Source organism: Scardinius erythrophthalmus, assembly GCF_964197995.2.
Source record: "Scardinius erythrophthalmus genome assembly, chromosome: 9".
Classification (NCBI taxonomy): domain Eukaryota; kingdom Metazoa; phylum Chordata; class Actinopteri; order Cypriniformes; family Leuciscidae; genus Scardinius; species Scardinius erythrophthalmus.
In genome coordinates, this window is record NC_138229.1 from 3,233,732 (window position 1) to 3,258,321 (window position 24,590).

The 24,590-nt window shown below is 38.8% G+C and overlaps 1 protein-coding gene across 1 annotated transcript in view; it reads left to right on the forward strand.

The window, feature by feature from the left end:
- Positions 1-7,686: 7,686 nt before the first annotated feature.
- Positions 7,687-24,590, forward strand: part of cplx4c (complexin 4c) — a gene marked incomplete at both ends in the record, with an annotated part of 19,246 nt that continues 2,342 nt past the window's right edge. Inside the window, 2 exons of the mRNA XM_081373494.1 lie at positions 7,687-7,847; positions 24,165-24,252. Coding sequence (XP_081229620.1) covers positions 7,687-7,847; positions 24,165-24,252 — 249 coding nt within the window. The remainder of the gene's footprint in view (positions 7,848-24,164; positions 24,253-24,590) is intronic.

Genomic DNA, 24,590 nt, shown 5'->3' on the forward strand with positions numbered 1-24,590 from the left:
AGATAGATAGATAGATAGATAGATAGATAGATAGATAGATAGATAGATAGATAGATAGATAGATAGATGGATAGATAGATAGAAGGATAGATAGATAGATAGAGATAGATAGATAGATAGATAGATAGATAGATAGATAGATAGATAGATAGATAGATAGATAGACAGAAGGATAGATAGATAGATACAGTAGATAGATAGATAGATAGATAGATAGATAGATAGATAGATAGATAGATAGATAGATAGATAGATAGATAGATAGATAGATAGATAGATAGAAGGATAGATAGAAGGATAGATAGATACCGCAGACAGATAGATAGATAGATAGATAGATAGATAGATAGATAGATAGATAGATAGATAGATAGATAGATAGATAGATAGATAGATAGATAGATAGATAGATAGATAGATAGATAGATAGATCTGTAATCGTTCATCAAAATATAATAACTTGCTGCAGATGAGGTCACATATTTAACCCCTTCCTATCCACACCTGTCAGCATCCAGTCAATCCTCATGGGGAAATCAACATGTTTCTCACTGACTGCAGTTTAATCAGAGATACTGTATCAAAAACACTTACAACAGAAGAGTTCCTCTCCGCAGTCTCTCTGTGTTCTCCTTCAGCTGTCGATCTCTCAGCGCTTGATTAAACCCATGATGCTTGTTTTAGATGAGTGTGTTCAGATCTGACTCTGGGTGTGTGTGTGTGTGTGTGTGAAGGGGTGAAGCCGGTCACGCCTGTGGTTCTCCTCGGACAAAGAGGATTTCAGGACAATCCCAAAGACAAGCTCTCAGTCTCTCTGCATTCCCATCATTATGATCCAGGACGGATGACATATAGATTCCCGTTGCGCATCTGTCAGGTTTTCATCATTCATCCCTGAATCCCACCACATAATCCCGGTCCAGATTACGTAATAACACCTGGAGTCTCCGCCCCTTTTTCCCGTCTCGTTCCCTGGAAAAGCTTTTATTTCCCTCCGTTATGAACTGAAATCCTTGTTCCTTGTGCTTTTGCTCTATGTGGAACGAGCTGCAAAAATGATGGAGGTCTCCTCCTCACTGTTGCCTAGCAACCGCATCCCAGTCTCTCCATCCCTGCAGGACACAATCTCTCCTCTGTTCATTCCTCCCTCCTCTCGTTCCCTTCATTCTCTCTCACAGCTGCTCAGCGTCTGTGAACACAGGCTCATCCCTCTGTCTCCCGCGAGCGCTGTGATTGGTGGAGGCACATTTCCTGCTGCTCTCTGATTGGCTCAGGGTCTGGTGGATGATGTCATCTGTTTAGTACTCAGGAGGCTCGCAGGCGAAGTGCATGTACGTGATTAGTACATGAAATATGACATTTGCAGTCTATATAGGCCAGGAAATTAGTCATGTCATGTTTCTTTACGTAACAGTTAATAAAAGGAAAATGTATAGGTTATGGAAAAATACATATAAAAATTGTATTTTAAAAACTGCATCAGTTATTTGAATTTTATTGGTAAATTTAAAGTTATTGCATAAATTATAACATTCAACCCTCAAATCTTTTTGAATGTAGCATAAAAATAAAAATAATTATATATATATTGATAATAATAATAATAATATAATTAAAAGAGCAAATATTAAAATAATAATTATAATTATCAATATTAAATTAATATAATAATTACTTACTGAAAATATTATACAAATATTAACTAAAGATAATAAAGTGTTAATAATAATAATATAATTACAATATTTATCTAATATTATTATTAATAATTATTATTATTACTTACTATGTTATAATAATAAAATGTATAATATAATAACCACAATAACAATTATTAAAAAGTATATCAAATTAATAATATTATTTAGTATATAATCATATATATTATATTATTATATATGAATATAATAATAGTATATAATAATATAATCATTATAATATTATTAATAAAAATAACAATACAAAAATTACTATAATAACAGAATTATTATTATTAGAATTTATATAATAATTATAATGTTCTGAATAAAATGTAACAAAAAATAAAAAATATTAATAATAATAATAATATAATTACAATATTTATCTAATATTATTATTAATAATTATTATTACTAATGTTATGATAATAAATTGTATAATTATAATAACCACAATAACAATTATTAAAAGTATATAATATTAATAATATTATTTAGTATATAATCGTATATATAATATTATTATATATTAATATAATAATAGGATATAATAAATCATTATAATATTATTAATAAAAATAACAATTAATACAAAAATTACAATAATAACAAAATTATTATTATTAGAATTTATATAATAATTATAATGTTCTGAATAAAATGTAATATAAAAAATAAAAATGATTAATAATAATAATAATAATATATTACAATAATAATTATTATTTATTATTTTTATTATTATGATTAATATTGAAGCTAAAATATTGCAGTGGTTTGGGGTTAGGCTTTGCACGTCCATAAAAAACAACAACAAAAACATCCACCCAGAATTGAAAAGTGCTTGGAGGGGTTTGACGAGCTCTTCTGTACGGACTCAGATGTATACAGCCATAAACATCACAAACTCTTGTTAAAATTGTCCTCATATGGTTTTGTCAATCCCTGAGACGACTTTCTAATGGACGAGAGTGAGTTTAGAAAGACTGTCTGTCGGGGCTTTTCCTGAAAGCTCACATCATCCATTAATATCCACTCAATCCTTGCAGGACGGCCAGTCATGTGGAATCTGGAGCTTTCTCTCTGTGCTTCAGCCTCTCATAGCTCACTCAATACATGCAGAGATTCGCAAAATCAAAATGTTAGATGTGTTTTAATTGCACACTATATACAGAAGAGCAGCTGTGAACACTAATGCCTAGAGGTGCAACGATCTCTCGATGCGATATTAATACGATACTCCAAGACTTATGATAAAAGGTTAACTAAAAGTGTACTGTTGATTAAAATGCTACATTTGGTATTGCATTGTGTGTGTAAATGAATAGACTCGGACTTGGTGCTGAAACCCAATGCAGGACAATAGAGACACCAGAATAACAATATTCATGATTCTGAAGCTGAAAATACATATATATAACTATATATATTTAAAATAATGTAGGCCACTTTTTACTGGTAACATACGACATTTGGCATTATCAGGACCCACAAATATATTGCATTATTATACATTATATTCAACATTATATATGTGACTCTGGACCACAAAACCAGTCACATGGGTCAATTTTTTTAAATTGAGATTTATACATAACTTGAAAGCTGAATAAATAAGATTTCCATTGATGTATGGTTTGTTAGGATAGGACAATATTTGGCCGATATACAACTATTGAACATCTGGAATCTGAGGGTGCAAAAAATCAAAACATTGAGAAAATCTCCTTTAAAGTTGTGCATTTATGTTGGCGATTGTGCAGCATTCACTCACAAAAATAAGTGTTTTATATATTTACGGTCGGAAATTTACAAAATATCTTCATGGAACATGATCTTTACTTAATATCCTAATGATTTTTGGCATAAAAGAAAAATCCATAATTTTGACCCATACAATGTATTGTTGGCTATTGCCACTATATACCCGTGTGACATGTGACTGGTGACGTGATCCAGGGTCACATACAGTAGTTTAATGTACTGACACTTGATTTTTTTCTCTCACAGTCATTTTTATTTTGGGTGAACTATACACAACACTATCCATGATGTATTGTTACAGCCCTACTAATGCCCTTATGATGCATAAAGTTATAAAATATTCTAATTTACTGTAAGATCAGATGAGTGCCACATGTTGTTTTCTTCAATGATAAATATGATGTTCAGCTGTTGAGACTTTAAAGGGACGGTTCACCCAAAAAAATGAAAATTCGATCATAATTTACTCACCCTTGTGTTTTTTCAAACCTTTATGAATTTCTTTCTTATGTTGAACACAAATGAATATATTTTAAAGAATGTCGGTAAACAAACAGTTGATGGACCCCATTGACTTTCATAGTAGTTTTTTTTCTCATACTATGGAAGTCGCACAACTGTCTGGTTACTGACATTCTTCACAATATCTTCATTTTTGTTCAGCAGAAGAAAAAAATTCATATAGGTTTGAAAAACATAAGGGTGAGTAAATTATGACTGAATTTGAATTTTTTTTGGGTGAACCGTCCCTTTAAAGTCTCAACAGCTTTGAGAAGAAAACAACATGTGGCACTCATCTGATCTTACATTAATATAGAATATTTTATAACTTTATGCATCATAAGGGCATTAGTAGGGCTGTAACAATATATCATGGATAGTGACAATATGTATTGTGTATAGTTCACACAAAATATAAATGACTGTGAGAGAAAAAAATCTATTTTTCACAGTTTGAAGTGTCAGTACATTAAACTACTTTATATAATGTTGAATATAATGTATAATAATGCAATATATTTGTGGGTCCTGATAATGCCAAATGTCGTATGTTACCAGTAAAAAGTGCCTACATTGTTCAGCAGAAGAAAAAAATTCATACAGGTTTGAAAAACACAAAGGGGAGAAAATGATGACGAATTTTCATTTTTGGGTAAACCCTCCCTTTAAACTCTAAGTTTAAACAGCTGAACTTCATATGAATCATTCTGAAAATAAAATAAAATAAAAAATATGTAGCATTTTGGGGTGAGCTCTAAGCTCAGTGCTGTACTTCACTAACTCACCACCAGATGGAGCTGGAGTTTAACTCATCCTCCATGAGGCAGCAGAGCAGGAACAACTTGATCTGAAAAAAGAAAATAATTGAGTTTTTCAACTTTATATGTGCGAGCACACTTTATATAGAGAATAATGAGGAAATAAATGCCAAAGTTCACTTTCCTCTAATCATTGTGAAATGAGGTTAAGTTAAAACACCTTATTACATTGCAGAATGTGATTTAAAATCAGTAAAGAACTTTTATATTTTTTTTTTAAAAGATACCTCATCATTCATCTTTATTATTAATAAATAGGAAAAAAACAGTAAAGCTTCATTATCTCATTCATTTGCTGTGCTAATGTACACTACAGGTCAAACGTTTGGTAAAAACACTGTAAAACAGTCATACTGTGAAATATTGTTAAATGAACTGGTTTCTGTTGTAATATATGTTAAAATGTAATTCATTCCTGTGATCAAAGCTGAATTTCCAGCATCATTACTCCAGTCTTCAGTGTCACATGATCCTTCAGAAATCATTCTAATATGATGATTTACTGCTCAAAACACATTTCTGATTATTATCAATGTTAAAAACAGTTGTATACAACTTATTATTACACAAAAAGTTGTGTAAAACCTATTATCATCAAACAGTTGTGTTTCATTTATTTGAAATAGAATCTTTTGTAACATTATAAATGTCTTTACTGTCACTTTTCATCAATTTCTCTGGACCGAAGCCGCCGGCGGATCATGTGACACTAACGTGAAACCAGACTTCATTCACTCCAATGGAAAGCATATTTACACTGTCTGAATCGTTCCCTATCCCCTATATAGGGCACTTTCACCATGTAGAAAACAGTAAATGTGTGAAACTGACCGATTCAACCGCAGCAACAGCGTCTGTTTATAATGTAAGGGGCGGAGCTTAAGATTCTAGAGAGCTTTTGATTGGACAGAAAATCTGATTAGAAGCTGTCATCAAAATAATTGATTCATTGGCAAAAGTGAGAGACTAAGTTTTGAACGCTTATATCTTCTAAATGCGAATTTTGTCATTGTTTTGAAGCACACTCGCTTATAAATAACAGTAATGCAAACAAAGCCAAAAAACATCATATTTGATTTCATAGGGACTTTGAGATAAAGTCAGCGGTATCCTGCTGGTCATGTGATCTCAACATGGATCGACCTAATGTGAAATAAAACAGAACTTTGACTAATTTTAAATTGTTTAATTTTGTGCACCTTTGAAAAACTGCATGCGTACGAAATCCTACGACATAAATTAATGAACGGAGAAGGTTGTAGACATGTCGATTAGAAACAGCATATTGTTCTTGAGCTCAGGAGAGTCTAATTTAAGAACAGGCGAACAGACGGGGGTCTTAATCTGAAGATGTGAGATTAGAAAGATCTCACCTAGACCTCAATGAAAAGATGGGATTGTTTTAAACCTGGAAATGAACAAAGTTGGAGAATTCTGAAAGACACAGAAAAGTTATGGTGCAAAGACATTTATGTGCACTAATTAAATGTAAATGAGTGTCAGTGATATGATTTCAGATTTTCTTTATCCGCTGAAGTTTGAGATGCTCTCTGGATCTCAAATCATGCTTGATTCACAATTACCATTCACAATTTCATATTTATATAATTTAGCTATTACGGTATTTAATAATATAAAAAGTTTTTTTCATCATTGCTTTGCTTTTTTTATTTGTTGTTTTTGTAATTTAATTTTTTCTTTCTTTCAATATTTCATAATTATTTTAAATTTTACTTCAACTTCAACTTACTTTAATTCACTTAGTTGCCAAAGCAGCATTTCTAATTTAACTAGATTTTTAAGATTAAGTTTTTCATCTATTTATTTCAGCTTTATTGTAACAGAATTTATTATAGTTTTATTTTTAGTCAGCAACAATTTTATAATTGTAAAAATAATAAACTATATAATTATTTTTCATCTAATGTTTATATTTTATTTCTGATTTTTTTTCAATTAGCTAAAACAATTTTAATAGTTTTTAGTTAGCAACAATTTTTATTACTGTAAAAGTTATTAACTAAATAATAATTAATTTTTATCTATTTTTTCAGATTAATTTAAATAAAGGAAAATGAAAATTATTTTAAAATTTTTTTAGTTAGAAACAATTTTAAAATTGTAAAAATAAATAACAATAATAATTCTTATTTTTCATCTTCTTTTAATATTTTATTTTAATTAAATTTAACTAATTAAAGCGATTTTTTAATAGTTTTAGTTAACAAACTACAACACTGATCCAAGTTCGTGTTTAAACTTTTCACCCAAACAGTATTTGCAATTAAAAATGTGTAATAAAAAAATATTTTTCACTAGTGGTCACAGACTTTTGGATGATACTGTACATCTTTTCTGTTAACAAAAAGAAAGCAAAAATAATCACTGAAAAAAAATTGGTGTAGGATTTCATTTAGAAATCACTAAATCACTTAAAAAAAAAAAAAAAAAAAATGGAAAGTAGGCAAAGTGAAATGGTATTTTCTTGTAATACAAACTCCAATAATCTTTGTTTTTTACACCATATATAATAATTAAAAGCAGATTTCATATCACCAGTATTATCTGCTGCTGTAAGAGTTTCAATCGACGTCCTTGGCCCAAGGTGAGGCCAGCACAGGTTTCGATGGGGTTTTATAATAAGATAAGCCCTTGAGCCGTTTCATCACACCCTCACCCTCCTCATCTTCATCTTCATCTCAACAACAGGTGCCAAATCTGAAACTACACCTCTATAGTCTTCATATTGTTATTGTAGCTCCAAAAAAAACAAGCTTTAAGAAGCTTCAACGCCGGCGTTCCTGAACCGGAAAGGTTAGCCGTGGGTTAAATACATGAACTAACACCACGAGTTAGTCAATACTGGAAAGTTACTCTACTCTTCAGGCCTAAAACACGAGAACATGGCGTTCCTCCTGCAGCAGATGTTGGGGGACAAACTGAAGAACATGACCGGAGGAAAAGATGAAGCAGAAGAGACAGGGGACGGGAAGGAGACGGCGGCGTCTAAAGGAATGAGCCGGGAAGAGTTTGAGGAGTATCAGAAACAGCTCATCGAGGAGAAGTGAGTACAACTCTTCATAGAGCGACTGCCGTATATCGTGCATTAGCGGTGATTTTGACGGTTCTCGAGCTGAAACTACAGACCGATGGAGAGAGATAAGACACAAAGAAGATTTGTGACAAACATTTTCAGATCCATTTAAATGGTCGATAAACTGCGACAGCTAATATAAGTTTCAACCTTGACCACACAATATGCAAATCAAAATAAGCAACAGGCAATGTTGTTGCGTCGTGGTTTCTATTTTGATTGCTTACAACGAATCTAATTGCTGCACAGTTCTGTTCCACATTACTGTACACTATGTAATTTCTGGCCCTCTGGTGGTTTAAAAACAAAACTGCATGTATTTTGTGGAAGAACATTGTTTTGGTTGCGGATGAATATAATTATCCTGCTGCTCATAAACCATTCAATATAGGTTTAAGAGATATAACCAGTTTAGATAGAAAGGATCTCAAGCTGAAGTTTTACCCATTCAAGGGTAACTCTCACCAAAATGCAACCTAGGCTCTTTTTGTTAATCTACTCGAGGCAAACTTTCATTTAAAAGCATAATTAGCATGGAAACGCCACTTTTAAGATTTACTTTTAAGAAGGACTTCTATGATAGCATTTTTTTAAAACACTAAGAAGGCTCGACACAACACAAAACTGTGCTGGAAGTATCACCAGGGGCTCTACACATGAACTCCAGCATTGAGAACATTGTTTGTGTACACAGAGTTTACTAAAAAGAAAGATTTTGTACGACTCACTGTAACTGTGTCCACCGGCATTTTGACAGTCAAAAATAGTCGATCTCCGAATGCAACGTGACAGGGAGGAGAGTAAAGATGGAAAGCTCCTAAAGCTTGTTTCCATATAAATTCACGGATAATTTGTTGTTTTGTCGTAAGTGAAAATCAATATTGACCTTGAATTTGAAAAAGGATCCTCATATAAGAAGCAATACTAAAATTCAGAGTCAGTTCATTCGCATTCGGAGATCGACTATTTTTGACTGTCAAAATGCCGGCGGGCACATATACAGTGAGTTGATCAAAATCTTTCTTTTTCTATTTCTGTTCTTTCTAATTCTGTTTCTGGCCCTCTGGTGGTTTAAAAACAAAACATTCACTATAGGTTTAAGAGATATAATCAGTTTAGATGGAAAGGATCTCAAGCTGAAGATGTTACTGTAGTTTTACCCATTAAAGGGTAACTCTCGCCAAATGCAACCTAGGCTCTTTTTGTTAATCTACCCGAGTCAAACTTTCATTTAAAAGCATAATTAGAATGGAAACGCCACTTTTAAGATTGACCGTATTTTCGTTTTAGGTTAATTGCCTTGTGAATGGGAGTGCTTGGGGCACTTCTATGATAGCATCAAATTCGCTGTTTTTAAAACACTAAAAAGGCTCGACACAACATGAAACTGTGCTGGAAGTATCACCAGAGGCTCTACACATGAACTCCAGCATTGACTACATTGTTTGTGTACACAGAGTTTACTAAAAAGAAAGATTTTGAACATCGCACTGTGTTTTTCGTCCGCCGGCATTTTGACAGTCAAAAATAGTCGATCTCCGAATGCGAATGAACTGACTCTGAATTTTAGTATTGCTTCTTATATGAGGATCCTTTTTCAAATACAAGGTCAATATTGATTTTTACTAACAACAAAACAACAAATTATCCATGAATTTATATGGAAACAAGCTTTAGGAGCTTTCCATCTTTACCCTCCTCCCTGTTATGTTGCATTCGGAGATCGACTGCTTTTGACTTGTCAAAATGCCTGCAGACACAGTTACAGTGAGTTGTTCAAAACCTTTCTTTTTAGTAAACTCTGTGTATACAAACAATGTAGTCAGTGCTGGAGGTCATGTGTAGAGCCTCTGGTGAGACTTCCAGCACAGTTTCATGTTGTGTCGAGCCTTCTTAGTGTTTTAAAAATAGTGATTTTTGATGTCGTGCCCCAAACACTCTCATTCACAAGGCATTTAACCTAAAACGAAAATGCGGTCAAACTTAAAAATGGCGTTTCTATTCTAATTATGCTTTTAAATGAAAGTGTGCCTCGGGTAGATAAACAAAAATACCCTAGGTTGCATTTTGGCGAGAGTTACCCTTTAAAAGACACGCTACTTCCTTCAAAATAAACTCCAGCCCAGCGTTACAACAACCATAATGAAATGATCTTCACGATAGATAATGCTTTACAGTGAACTCTGTTAGAGAGATACGTCTGTTCAATAAAACACCTTACTCTCCTGTTGAGTAATAAAACACTTTTACAACATTTCAGATCCCTCGGTTCTCGTCATCTCTGAAAAGCCAAGCTAATGTTGATTCTTGTTTTATTACGAGCTCTGTCTCGTTCTCTGTTCTCCAGCAGAATCTCTCTGTTCGGTGTGTTTAAAACGGGTGATTCTCCGGAGGTCGGAGATTTAGTGGCTCCCATGTCAACTTTTCAACTAACATCTGACACACACACACACACACACACACACACACACCAAACACACACCAAAAACACATCAAAGCAGCCTGAGCAACTTTACTCTATTTAGGGTTTGCCGAGTCACGCACGCAATTCCCCGCGAAAACCATCCCGACGGGTCTAAAGCAAACTTAAAATAGGACTTAAAATAAGCTTACCATAGTGAATCAGGGTAAGATGAAAACAGGTTTTGGAAGAAGGATTGATGATGATCTATTGATAAAAAAAAACAACTTTTTATTGTTTTTATTGGCTGTGACTTGTGTTGCACAGGGTTTTAGCTCTCAAAGATCATTCATATTGACGGCAATTTAAAGGTCCCGTTCTGCGTGATCTCATGTTTCAAACTTTAGTTAGTGTGTAATGTTGTTGTTAGAGTATAAATAATATCTGTAAAATTATAAAGCTCAAAGTTCAATGCCAAGCGAGATATTTTATTTAACAGAAGTTGACTACAAAAAACGGCTCGATCGGACTACATCCCTCTACTTCCTTCTTTAATGACGTCATTAAAACCGTTTTTTGACTAAGCTCCGCCCACAGGAATACTCCCTCAACTCTACTGGCTACTTGCGCACTTCTAATAACTTACTGTGTTTACTCAGCTCTTACGGTGATTTTCTGAAGTAAAACTGACGCTTCATCTTTTGTGTGATGTACAATAAACTTTATTAAACTCATCAGTATATGTTTGATCATCATTCAGACAGCAGACTTGTAGGCTATTAATAAACTAGATGTACCGCATCACGGTACAAAATATGACCGCCGCTCAGGCCTGCACTGGCTTTCCACAAAAATAAATGACGTGGAGTAATTTGGCTGTATTGCGTGTTTATGTATATACCTAAAAAAAAGTAATAGTATGTGCATGTCTGTGTGTGTGTGTGTGTGTGTGTGTGTGTGTGTGTGTGTGTGTGTTTGTGTCTGTGTGTGTGTGTGTGTGTGTGTGTGTCTGTGCGTGTATGTATGTGTGGGTACATGTGTGCGCGTGTGTGTGTGTGTCTGTGCATGTGGATTTGTATGTGTGTGTATGGGTGTGTGTCTGTGCGTGTGGATGTCAGTGTGTGTGCATGCTTGCGTTTGTTTGTATTCCTGCATGTGTGTGTGTGACAGTATCATCCTAAACCAGCAACCCTTCGCTCAACAGCACCATCTACAGGCCGATGAGTGTACAGTCACTAAATGTGCACATAAATGAATTTATTTTATACCCCCCCATGGATGAAATTCTACAAAACTTAGCAGAGGATACCCCCAGAAGATGTCAAGTTAATCATACACATGAAATATGGTGCAGTTCTGAACATCTCCACTGAAGATAGGGGCGATTAAAGCAGAATAATATTGCATTTTCATTTTTTATGGGAGGGGCGCAAATCACAAATGAGTGATTATGGGCTAGGTTGATGTGGGCCCTTAAGAGCAACATACCATAAAAATTTCTTCATCCTCGGTGCCACGGTTCAGGTAGTTATTTAGGAAAAACTGCATTTTTTGGGGTTTGGGGGGGGGCCAGCGCGGGGGGGGAGTGGCCCCCGGGGACCAAACGAAATTTTTCCGTAGAAGTCTAGTGGGGCTACATGCCCACCAAATTTCATGTTCCCCGGTGTTTCGGTGTCCCTGGTATCGTTGACGAAAAATTTACGGGGGCCCCAGCGCGGGGGGGGGGGGGGGGAAGTGGCCTCCGGGGACCAAACGAAATTTTTCCGTAAAAGTCTAGTAGACCAACATACCATAAAAATGTCTTCATCCTCGGTGCCACGGTTCAGGTAGTTATTTAGGAAAAACTGCATTTTTTGGGGTTTGGGGGGGCCCAGCGCGGGGGGGGAGTGGCCCCCGGGGACCAAACGAAATTTTTCCGTAGAAGTCTAGTGGGGCTACATGCCCACCAAATTTCATGTTCCCCGGTGCTTCGGTGTCCCTGGTATCGTTGACGAAAAATTTACGGGGGCCCCAGCGTGGGGGGGGGAAGTGGCCCCCGGGGACCAAATGAAATTTTTCCGTAAAAGTCTAGTAGACCAACATACCACAAAAATTTCTTCATCCTCGGTGCCACGGTTCAGGTAGTTATTTAGGAAAAACTGCATTTTTTGGGGTTTGGGGGGGCCCAGCGCGGGGGGGGAGTGGCCCCCGGGGACCAAACGAAATTTTTCCTTAGAAGTGTAGTGGGGCTACATGCCCACCAAATTTCATGTTCCCCGGTGCTTCGGTGTCCCTGGTATCGTTGACGAAAAATTTACGGGGGCCCCAGCGCGGGGGGGGAAGTGGCCCCCGGGGACTAAACAAAATTTTTCCGTAAAAGTCTAGTAGACCAACATACCATAAAAATTTCTTCATCCTCGGTGCCACGGTTCAGGTAGTTATTTAGGAAAAACTGCATTTTTTGGGGTTTGGGGGGGCCCAGCGCGGGGGGGGAGTGGCCCCCGGGGACCAAACGAAATTTTTCCTTAGAAGTCTAGTGGGGCTACATGCCCACCAAATTTCATGTTCCCCGGTGCTTCGGTGTCCCTGGTATCGTTGACGAAAAATTTACGGGGGCCCCAGCGCGGGGGGGGAAGTGGCCCCCGGGGACTAAACAAAATTTTTCCGTAAAAGTCTAGTAGACCAACATACCATAAAAATTTCTTCATCCTCGGTGCCACGGTTCAGGTAGTTATTTAGGAAAAACTGCATTTTTTGGGGTTTGGGGGGGCCCAGCGCGGGGGGGGAGTGGCCCCCGGGGACCAAACGAAATTTTTCCTTAGAAGTCTAGTGGGGCTACATGCCCACCAAATTTCATGTTCCCCGGTGCTTCGGTGTCCCTGGTATCGTTGACGAAAAATTTACGGGGGCCCCAGCGCGGGGGGGGAAGTGGCCCCCGGGGACCAAATGAAATTTTTCCATAAAAGTCTAGTAGACCAACATAGCATAAAAATTTCTTCATCCTCGGTGCCACGGTTCAGGTAGTTATTTAGGAAAAACTGCATTTTTTGGGGTTTGGGGGGGCCCAGCGCGGGGGGGGAGTGGCCCCCGGGGACCAAACGAAATTTTTCCTTAGAAGTCTAGTGGGGCTACATGCCCACCAAATTTCATGTTCCCCGGTGCTTCGGTGTCCCTGGTATCGTTGACGAAAAATTTACGGGGGCCCCAGCGCGGGGGGGGAAGTGGCCCCCGGGGACTAAACAAAATTTTTCCGTAAAAGTCTAGTAGACCAACATACCATAAAAATTTCTTCATCCTCGGTGCCACGGTTCAGGTAGTTATTTAGGAAAAACTGCATTTTTTTGGGGTTTGGGGGGGCCCAGCGCGGGGGAGGAGTGGCCCCCGGGGACCAAACGAAATTTTTCCTTAGAAGTGTAGTGGGGCTACATGCCCACCAAATTTCATGTTCCCCGGTGCTTCGGTGTCCCTGGTATCGTTGACGAAAAATTTACGGGGGCCCCAGCGCGGGGGGGGAAGTGGCCCCCGGGGACCAAATGAAATTTTTCCATAAAAGTCTAGTAGACCAACATACCATAAAAATTTCTTCATCCTCGGTGCCACGGTTCAGGTAGTTATTTAGGAAAAACTGCATTTTTTGGGGTTTGGGGGGGCCCAGCGCGGGGGGGGAGTGGCCCCCGGGGACCAAACGAAATTTTTCCGTAGAAGTCTAGTGGGGCTACATGCCCACCAAATTTCATGTTCCCCGGTGTTTCGGTGTCCCTGGTATCATTGACGAAAAATTTACGGGGGCCCCAGCGCGGGGGGGGGGGGGAAGTGGCCTCCGGGGACCAAACGAAATTTTTCCGTAAAAGTCTAGTAGACCAACATACCATAAAAATGTCTTCATCCTCGGTGCCACGGTTCAGGTAGTTATTTAGGAAAAACTGCATTTTTTGGGGTTTGGGGGGGCCCAGCGCGGGGGGGGAGTGGCCCCCGGGGACCAAACGAAATTTTTCCGTAGAAGTCTAGTGGGGCTACATGCCCACCAAATTTCATGTTCCCCGGTGCTTCGGTGTCCCTGGTATCGTTGACGAAAAATTTACGGGGGCCCCAGCGTGGGGGGGGGGAAGTGGCCCCCGGGGACCAAATGAAATTTTTCCGTAAAAGTCTAGTAGACCAACATACCACAAAAATTTCTTCATCCTCGGTGCCACGGTTCAGGTAGTTATTTAGGAAAAACTGCATTTTTTGGGGTTTGGGGGGGCCCAGCGCGGGGGGGGAGTGGCCCCCGGGGACCAAACGAAATTTTTCCTTAGAAGTGTAGTGGGGCTACATGCCCACCAAATTTCATGTTCCCCGGTGCTTCGGTGTCCCTGGTATCGTTGACGAAAAATTTACGGGGGCCCCAGCGCGGGGGGGGAAGTGGCCCCCGGGGACTAAACAAAATTTTTCCGTAAAAGTCTAGTAGACCAACATACCATAAAAATTTCTTCATCCTCGGTGCCACGGTTCAGGTAGTTATTTAGGAAAAACTGCATTTTTTGGGGTTTGGGGGGGCCCAGCGCGGGGGAGGAGTGGCCCCCGGGGACCAAACGAAATTTTTCCTTAGAAGTGTAGTGGGGCTACATGCCCACCAAATTTCATGTTCCCCGGTGCTTCGGTGTCCCTGGTATCGTTGACGAAAAATTTACGGGGGCCCCAGCGCGGGGGGGGAAGTGGCCCCCGGGGACCAAATGAAATTTTTCCATAAAAGTCTAGTAGACCAACATACCATAAAAATTTCTTCATCCTCGGTGCCACGGTTCAGGTAGTTATTTAGGAAAAACTGCATTTTTTGGGGTTTGGGGGGGCCCAGCGCGGGGGGGGAGTGGCCCCCGGGGACCAAACGAAATTTTTCCGTAGAAGTCTAGTGGGGCTACATGCCCACCAAATTTCATGTTCCCCGGTGTTTCGGTGTCCCTGGTATCGTTGACGAAAAATTTACGGGGGCCCCAGCGCGGGGGGGGGGGGGGGGAAGTGGCCTCCGGGGACCAAACGAAATTTTTCCGTAAAAGTCTAGTAGACCAACATACCATAAAAATGTCTTCATCCTCGGTGCCACGGTTCAGGTAGTTATTTAGGAAAAACTGCATTTTTTGGGGTTTGGGGGGGCCCAGCGCGGGGGGGGAGTGGCCCCCGGGGACCAAACGAAATTTTTCCGTAGAAGTCTAGTGGGGCTACATGCCCACCAAATTTCATGTTCCCCGGTGCTTCGGTGTCCCTGGTATCGTTGACGAAAAATTTACGGGGGCCCCAGCGTGGGGGGGGGGAAGTGGCCCCCGGGGACCAAATGAAATTTTTCCGTAAAAGTCTAGTAGACCAACATACCACAAAAATTTCTTCATCCTCGGTGCCACGGTTCAGGTAGTTATTTAGGAAAAACTGCATTTTTTGGGGTTTGGGGGGGCCCAGCGCGGGGGGGGAGTGGCCCCCGGGGACCAAACGAAATTTTTCCTTAGAAGTGTAGTGGGGCTACATGCCCACCAAATTTCATGTTCCCCGGTGCTTCGGTGTCCCTGGTATCGTTGACGAAAAATTTACGGGGGCCCCAGCGCGGGGGGGGAAGTGGCCCCCGGGGACTAAACAAAATTTTTCCGTAAAAGTCTAGTAGACCAACATACCATAAAAATTTCTTCATCCTCGGTGCCACGGTTCAGGTAGTTATTTAGGAAAAACTGCATTTTTGGGGGTTTGGGGGGGCCCAGCGCGGGGGGGGAGTGGCCCCCGGGGACCAAACGAAATTTTTCCTTAGAAGTCTAGTGGGGCTACATGCCCACCAAATTTCATGTTCCCCGGTGCTTCGGTGTCCCTGGTATCGTTGACGAAAAATTTACGGGGGCCCCAGCGCGGGGGGGGAAGTGGCCCCCGGGGACTAAACAAAATTTTTCCGTAAAAGTCTAGTAGACCAACATACCATAAAAATTTCTTCATCCTCGGTGCCACGGTTCAGGTAGTTATTTAGGAAAAACTGCATTTTTTGGGGTTTGGGGGGGCCCAGCGCGGGGGGGGAGTGGCCCCCGGGGACCAAACGAAATTTTTCCTTAGAAGTCTAGTGGGGCTACATGCCCACCAAATTTCATGTTCCCCGGTGCTTCGGTGTCCCTGGTATCGTTGACGAAAAATTTACGGGGGCCCCAGCGCGGGGGGGGAAGTGGCCCCCGGGGACCAAATGAAATTTTTCCATAAAAGTCTAGTAGACCAACATAGCATAAAAATTTCTTCATCCTCGGTGCCACGGTTCAGGTAGTTATTTAGGAAAAACTGCATTTTTTGGGGTTTGGGGGGGCCCAGCGCGGGGGGGGAGTGGCCCCCGGGGACCAAACGAAATTTTTCCTTAGAAGTCTAGTGGGGCTACATGCCCACCAAATTTCATGTTCCCCGGTGCTTCGGTGTCCCTGGTATCGTTGACGAAAAATTTACGGGGGCCCCAGCGCGGGGGGGGAAGTGGCCCCCGGGGACTAAACAAAATTTTTCCGTAAAAGTCTAGTAGACCAACATACCATAAAAATTTCTTCATCCTCGGTGCCACGGTTCAGGTAGTTATTTAGGAAAAACTGCATTTTTTGGGGTTTGGGGGGGCCCAGCGCGGGGGAGGAGTGGCCCCCGGGGACCAAACGAAATTTTTCCTTAGAAGTGTAGTGGGGCTACATGCCCACCAAATTTCATGTTCCCCGGTGCTTCGGTGTCCCTGGTATCGTTGACGAAAAATTTACGGGGGCCCCAGCGCGGGGGGGGAAGTGGCCCCCGGGGACCAAATGAAATTTTTCCATAAAAGTCTAGTAGACCAACATACCATAAAAATTTCTTCATCCTCGGTGCCACGGTTCAGGTAGTTATTTAGGAAAAACTGCATTTTTTGGGGTTTGGGGGGGCCCAGCGCGGGGGGGGAGTGGCCCCCGGGGACCAAACGAAATTTTTCCGTAGAAGTCTAGTGGGGCTACATGCCCACCAAATTTCATGTTCCCCGGTGTTTCGGTGTCCCTGGTATCATTGACGAAAAATTTACGGGGGCCCCAGCGCGGGGGGGGGGGGAAGTGGCCTCCGGGGACCAAACGAAATTTTTCCGTAAAAGTCTAGTAGACCAACATACCATAAAAATGTCTTCATCCTCGGTGCCACGGTTCAGGTAGTTATTTAGGAAAAACTGCATTTTTTGGGGTTTGGGGGGGCCCAGCGCGGGGGGGGAGTGGCCCCCGGGGACCAAACGAAATTTTTCCGTAGAAGTCTAGTGGGGCTACATGCCCACCAAATTTCATGTTCCCCGGTGCTTCGGTGTCCCTGGTATCGTTGACGAAAAATTTACGGGGGCCCCAGCGTGGGGGGGGGGAAGTGGCCCCCGGGGACCAAATGAAATTTTTCCGTAAAAGTCTAGTAGACCAACATACCACAAAAATTTCTTCATCCTCGGTGCCACGGTTCAGGTAGTTATTTAGGAAAAACTGCATTTTTTGGGGTTTGGGGGGGCCCAGCGCGGGGGGGGAGTGGCCCCCGGGGACCAAACGAAATTTTTCCTTAGAAGTGTAGTGGGGCTACATGCCCACCAAATTTCATGTTCCCCGGTGCTTCGGTGTCCCTGGTATCGTTGACGAAAAATTTACGGGGGCCCCAGCGCGGGGGGGGAAGTGGCCCCCGGGGACCAAATGAAATTTTTCCATAAAAGTCTAGTAGACCAACATACCATAAAAATTTCTTCATCCTCGGTGCCACGGTTCAGGTAGTTATTTAGGAAAAACTGCATTTTTTGGGGTTTGGGGGGGCCCAGCGCGGGGGAGGAGTGGCCCCCGGGGACCAAACGAAATTTTTCCTTAGAAGTGTAGTGGGGCTACATGCCCACCAAATTTCATGTTCCCCGGTGCTTCGGTGTCCCTGGTATCGTTGACGAAAAATTTACGGGGGCCCCAGCGCGGGGGGGGGAAGTGGCCCCCGGGGACCAAATGAAATTTTTCCATAAAAGTCTAGTAGACCAACATACCATAAAAATTTCTTCATCCTCGGTGCCACGGTTCAGGTAGTTATTTAGGAAAAACTGCATTTTTTGGGGTTTGGGGGGGCCCAGCGCGGGGGGGGAGTGGCCCCCGGGGACCAAACGAAATTTTTCCGTAGAAGTCTAGTGGGGCTACATGCCCACCAAATTTCATGTTCCCCGGTGTTTCGGTGTCCCTGGTATCGTTGACGAAAAATTTACGGGGGCCCCAGCGCGGGGGGGGGGGGGGGGGGGGAAGTGGCCTCCGGGGACCAAACGAAATTTTTCCATAAAAGTCTAGTAGACCAACATACCATAAAAATGTCTTCATCCTCGGTGCCACGGTTCAGGTAGTTATTTAGGAAAAACTGCATTTTTTGGGGTTTGGGGGGGCCCAGCGCGGGGGGGGAGTGGCCCCCGGGGACCAAACGAAATTTTTCCGTAGAAGTCTAGTGGGGCTACATGCCCACCAAATTTCATGTTCCCCGGTGCTTCGGTGTCCCTGGTATCGTTGACGAAAAATTTACGGGGGCCCCAGCGTGGGGGGGGGGAAGTGGCCCCCGGGGACCAAATGAAATTTTTCCGTAAAAGTCTAGTAGACCAACATACCACAAAAATTTCTTCATCCTCGGTGCCACGGTTCAGGTAGTTATTTAGGAAAAACTGCATTTTTTGGGGTTTGGGGGGGCCCAGCGCGGGGGGGGAGTGGCCCCCGGGGACCAAACGAAATTTTTCCTTAGAAGTGTAGTGGGGCTACATGCCCACCAAATTTCATGTTCCCCGGTGCTTCGGTGTCCCTGGTATCGTTGACGAAAAATTTACGGGGGCCCCAGCGCGGGGGGGGAAGTGGCCCCCGGGGACTAAACAAAATTTTTCCGTAAAAGTCTAGTAGACCAACATACCATAAAAATTTCTTCATCCTCGGTGCCACGGTTCAGGTAGTTATTTAGGAAAAACTGCATTTTTTGGGGTTTGGGGGGGCCCAGCGCGGGGGGGGAGTGGCCCCCGGGGACCAAACGAAATTTTTCCTTAGAAGTCTAGTGGGGCTACATGCCCACCAAATTTCATGTTCCCCGGTGCTTCGGTGTCCCTGGTATCGTTGACGAAAAATTCAGTAAGGTGACGAAAAAAAAAAAAAAAAAAAACTTTGACAATCCCTATATGACCGCTTTCGCTAGCTACGCTAGCGGCGGTCATAATAATGGATACATAGCCTACAAGCAGATGACAAATACGTTATAATAACTGTAATTAAACTACTAAACCATACCTGTTTCATCTCTATACAGCACTCTGACTCTGTAGGCATTATTGTCCGACTCGAAATGAACACGTTACTGAGAGTTTCTGATATTATCATCATTCTGTGAGATGAAATTGTCCTGAGAGACTGAGCGCGAGCTCATGAAGCTCCGCCCCCTGTGTCGTCCAGCAGCAGCTCATTTGCATTTAAAGGGCACACACTAAAACAGCGCGTTTTTCTGAGCCCCAAAAAATGACAATTTAAACATGCTGTAAAAAATGATCTGTTGGGTGTTTTGAGCTCAAACTTCACATACACACTCTGGGGACATCAGAGACTTATTTTACATCTTGTGAAAAGGGGCATATAACGGGACCTTTAAGCAGCGATAAAGTGTTATGCTTTTTAATTGAGAGTTAAACTTGACTAATTAACCTTATGCAAATGATGAGTAGCGGCAGAGAGACTGATAGGAGTGTTGGACTTGAAGCGGGAGAGCAGCGAACACACCCAATGAGAGGGCAGACAGTGGATGTCATGTGACCACCTAATATTATATATTTATACACACGCATATATACATATATACGTACGTGTGTGTGTGTATATGTACTGTATGTACTTATGCATTTATACACACATATGATATATTTAAAAAAAAAATCATTAATCGTGATTAATCGATTTGACAGCATCTTGATGATCACTCAAATAAACATAAAAAAAAAACATTGCTCACTGGTTCAGTGGAGACATCCTCGATGTCCGTTTCTGTAATCACACATCATCAGTTAATATCTTTACGGTTGGTTGCAGATACAACTGTCATCAAGAGTGTAAAAAAGTATTTTAGCAGTGCATATACATATAAAATATACATATGGATACAGAAGTATAATTTTATAATTGTAAAAATAATTGACATTGATTTATAAAAACAATTCATACATTGTTTACTATAGTTATAAAAATAATTCAGAATAAATTACTATAGTAAGTGTGGTATTTTGACAGGAACACACAGTTACCATAGTATTTTTTGTAACTGTAAAAATAATTAATATAAAACTAACTATAATTCTAAAAATAACGAAAAAAATAAATAACAATAGTAACTATGGTATGGTATTTTGGCAGGAATGCGGTTACCGTAGTATTTTTTGTATAACAGTAAAAACATGATAATTAAACTTAAAAGTTATTAATGAAAAAATTATTAAATAGTTGTCATTGTAAAAATAATTAAGAATAAATAACAATGTGGTATTTTGGCAGGAACACAGTTACTGTAGTATTGTTTGTATAACTGTAAAAACTTAATAATTAAACTTAAAAATTATGAATGAAAAATTATTAAATAGTTTTCAATGTAAAAATAATTAAGAATAAATAACAATGTGGTATTTTGGCAGGAACACACAGTTACCGTAGTATTTTTGTATAACTGTAAAAATGATTAATGGAAAATTATTAAATAGTTGTCATTGTACAAATAATTAAGAATAAACAACAATAGTAAGTGTGGTATTTTGGCAGGAACACACATTATTATCATAGTATTTTTTATATAACTAAAAAAACGCAATAATTAAACTTAAAAATTATTAATGAAAGATTATTAAATAGTTGTCATTGTACAAATAATTAAGAATAAATAACAATGTGGTATTTTGGCAGGAACACACAGTTACCGTAGTATTTTTTGTATAACTGTAAAAACTTAAAAATGATTAATGAAAAATTATTAAATAGTTGTCATTGTACAAATAATTAAGAATAAACAACAATAGTAAGAGTGGTATTTTGGTAGAAACACACATGATTAGCGTAGTATTTTTTGTATAACAGTAAAAACTAAAAAACAATGAATGAAAAATTACTAAATAATTATATACTGTGGTATTTTGATGATAGAGCATTTATTATAGTAACTTTTTAGTAACAATAAATAATAGTACTAATAATAGGATATATATAATCCTAATTATATTATTTATACTGTTTATTGTTTCCAAATAGTTACTATAACATGCTATAATGTTTATATAACAGGTTTCAGTATCGCTCAACACACAGTGATGTTTATAAACATAATGAAATCGTCTTAGTCTGTAATTATTGTCTTATCCTAATTCCCATTTCCTGTGTCCCGCCGGCCAAAAGTGGGATCAATCCGTTATAGCCGTCATCGCTGACCTGAGGTCGACTGATGTCACAGATATATATGAGGACATGTGACCCTGGATCATAAATGCTCCACGGGTATATCTGTGGCAATAGCCAACAATACATTGCATGGGTCAAAATTATCGATTTTTCTTTTATGCCAAAAATCATTAGGATATTAAGTAAAGATCATGTTCCATGAAGATATTTAGTGAATTTCCTACCGTAAATATATAAAACATTTATTTTTGTGAGTGAATGCAGCACAATCGCGAACATAAATGCACAACTTTAAAGGAGATTTTCTTAATGTTTTGATTTTTTTGCATCCTCAGATTCCAGATTTTCAATAGTTGTATCTCGGCCAAATATTGCCCTATCCTAACAAACCATACATCAATGGAAAGCTTATTTATCCAGCTTTCAAAAAATTGACCCATGTGACTGGTTTTGTGGTCCAGGGTCACATATATGAGGATGTGATATTATTTAAAGCATAAATCTAGCATTTGGTTAATTCAATGACGTAAAATAACAAGGCTAAAGACTCCAGCCGGATATCTGAAGATCAACAGTGAAAAGAGAAACTGTGAAAGCTGTGACGTCTCGGAAAAAAGACTAGCCTACACACACACACACACACTGGCGTAATGTTGCTTTGCACTCACTATACCTTATCTCTTTATATAACTCCTGACGGCATTAAGTGCAGAACCGGGTCACGAGAGGCCAAATGTGATCCAAACACACAACCACTACTAGTCCAGCAGAAAATCCCCACAGATTTAGATGAAGATGCCTCTGTCTGTAGGCTACACATGACAAAACATCTGCTATTCCTGTATGTTGTTTAAGTGGGTTTGGCTAGCAAGTATTACCGCGTTTACCGTGCTTGACTCTCGATATAGAGCCTGCTCCATATTTTACCCCTAAAGCCCTTTAACCTTCTTAGGCTCCATCCTGCTGGAAACTGGGCTATTATTTCTGTAAGGAACAGTCTTTATACACACGTATGAACGATGGCTAATCTCTGTGTGTCAGAGTAATACAACTGAGAGGGTCAAGACGCTCAGATTGATTGGTTTCATGTAAAACCACTAAACAGCGTGTAAATAATAGCTCAATTTCTGCCCGTGTAAATTGTTTCAGTTCAGATGGGGTGAGGCTCACAAAAACAGGTCATAACATACATACAGTTTATATATATATAATATATATATATATATATATATATATATATATATAATTTTTATTTTGCAATTATGATTTCAAATTCCCTCAAGTTCTCATTATTATTATGCATACCAAATTTTGACTTATTACTTCCATTAAATTCTCATAATTGTACTGTAAATATTTTTTTTATTTAGTCAATAAATTCTTATTAATATAATGAATTTGTGGATGTTTTGATTTTTTTTAAATGACTGCCATTAGATACTCATTATTGTACTGTAATATTTATTTATTTAATCAATAGAAATTCTCATTAATATATGGATGCTTTACTTTTGATGTTTTATTTAATTTTATTAAATGACTGCCATTAGATTCTCATAATTCTGCTGTTATAATTTAATAATTGCTTTATTTATTTAATAAACATAAATTCTCATTAATATTATGCATACCAAAGTTTTACTTTTAAAGTTTTTTATTAAATGATTGCTATTAGATTCTCATAATTGTACCGTAAATTATTTTATTTAATCAATAAATTTTCATTAAAATAATGCATATATGGATGTCTTACTTTTGATATTTTTTTTAAATGCCTGCCATTAGATTCTCATAATTGTACTGCAATATTTAAAAAAAATACGTAATGTTTAATCAATTAAAATATATGATAATATAATGCATTTATAGATGTTTTTCATTAGAAGTATTTTATTAAATAATTGCCAGATTCTCATAATTCTACTGTAATGGCGGCTTTATTTATTTAATCAACATAAATTCAATATTCAAAATTAAATATAATGCACACTGAAGTTTTACTTTTAAACATTTTTATTAAACGATTGCCATTCGATTTCATAATTCTAATACATTTTTCTTTTTAAATTTAAAACAAATACTACATTGATTTAGTCTATAAATACTTCACAATTTAAATAACACATAATTATTTTATTTTCACATTCAGTAATGAGAAGTCACATAAGAATATGCTTCATTTTCATTAAACGTAAAGCAAAAATGCAATGCAAAATAATATTTCTTATTTCTATCTTGCAGGATTTACCCAGATGTTTCTTCATAACCCATACCAGATTAATTTAAACAGAATTACTGAGGGTTATAAAAGTCCTAAGAAACTAAAGCAAGTAGTAAAACCTCTCAATGCTGTTTCTAAAGTATCGACCTGATTTGTATTGTCAATTTGTAATGCAGAAGACAGAAATCCAGCTCTGGAAGTGTTATGATCTCACATTGTTATCTGTGGTCTAACATGAACTAAAGCTGTTGTGAAACTGATAGATGATAATGACGTGTTGTATGTTGTGTTGACAGGATCGCCAGGGATCAGGAGTTTGCTACAAAAAAAGCCGAGAGAGCAAACTTACGAGTGCTTCTGCGTGACAAATACAGACTCCCGACGGTAACAGATCACAGCTTTAGCAGTTATTTGCATTAATAATAACATATGCTGGGTTAATCACGTGCAGATCACATTTCATTTGTTTTTGGGCTGGAATTTGTTTATATACAGAAACATTTATAAAATACAAACTGTGTCATATTTGATACGCAGGCCTTTAAATGATCAAAACTTTGCTGATAAACCACTACAGTCCTTCTGTCGTCTGATGGATATTATCCTTTTATTATAATTGTAAAAACGACAAGTAAACATTAGAATTACATTAGAACATTTTATTAAGTAAACATAAGAATAACTTCTATATTGTTAGTAATATTTCAAGATGAACACTTACT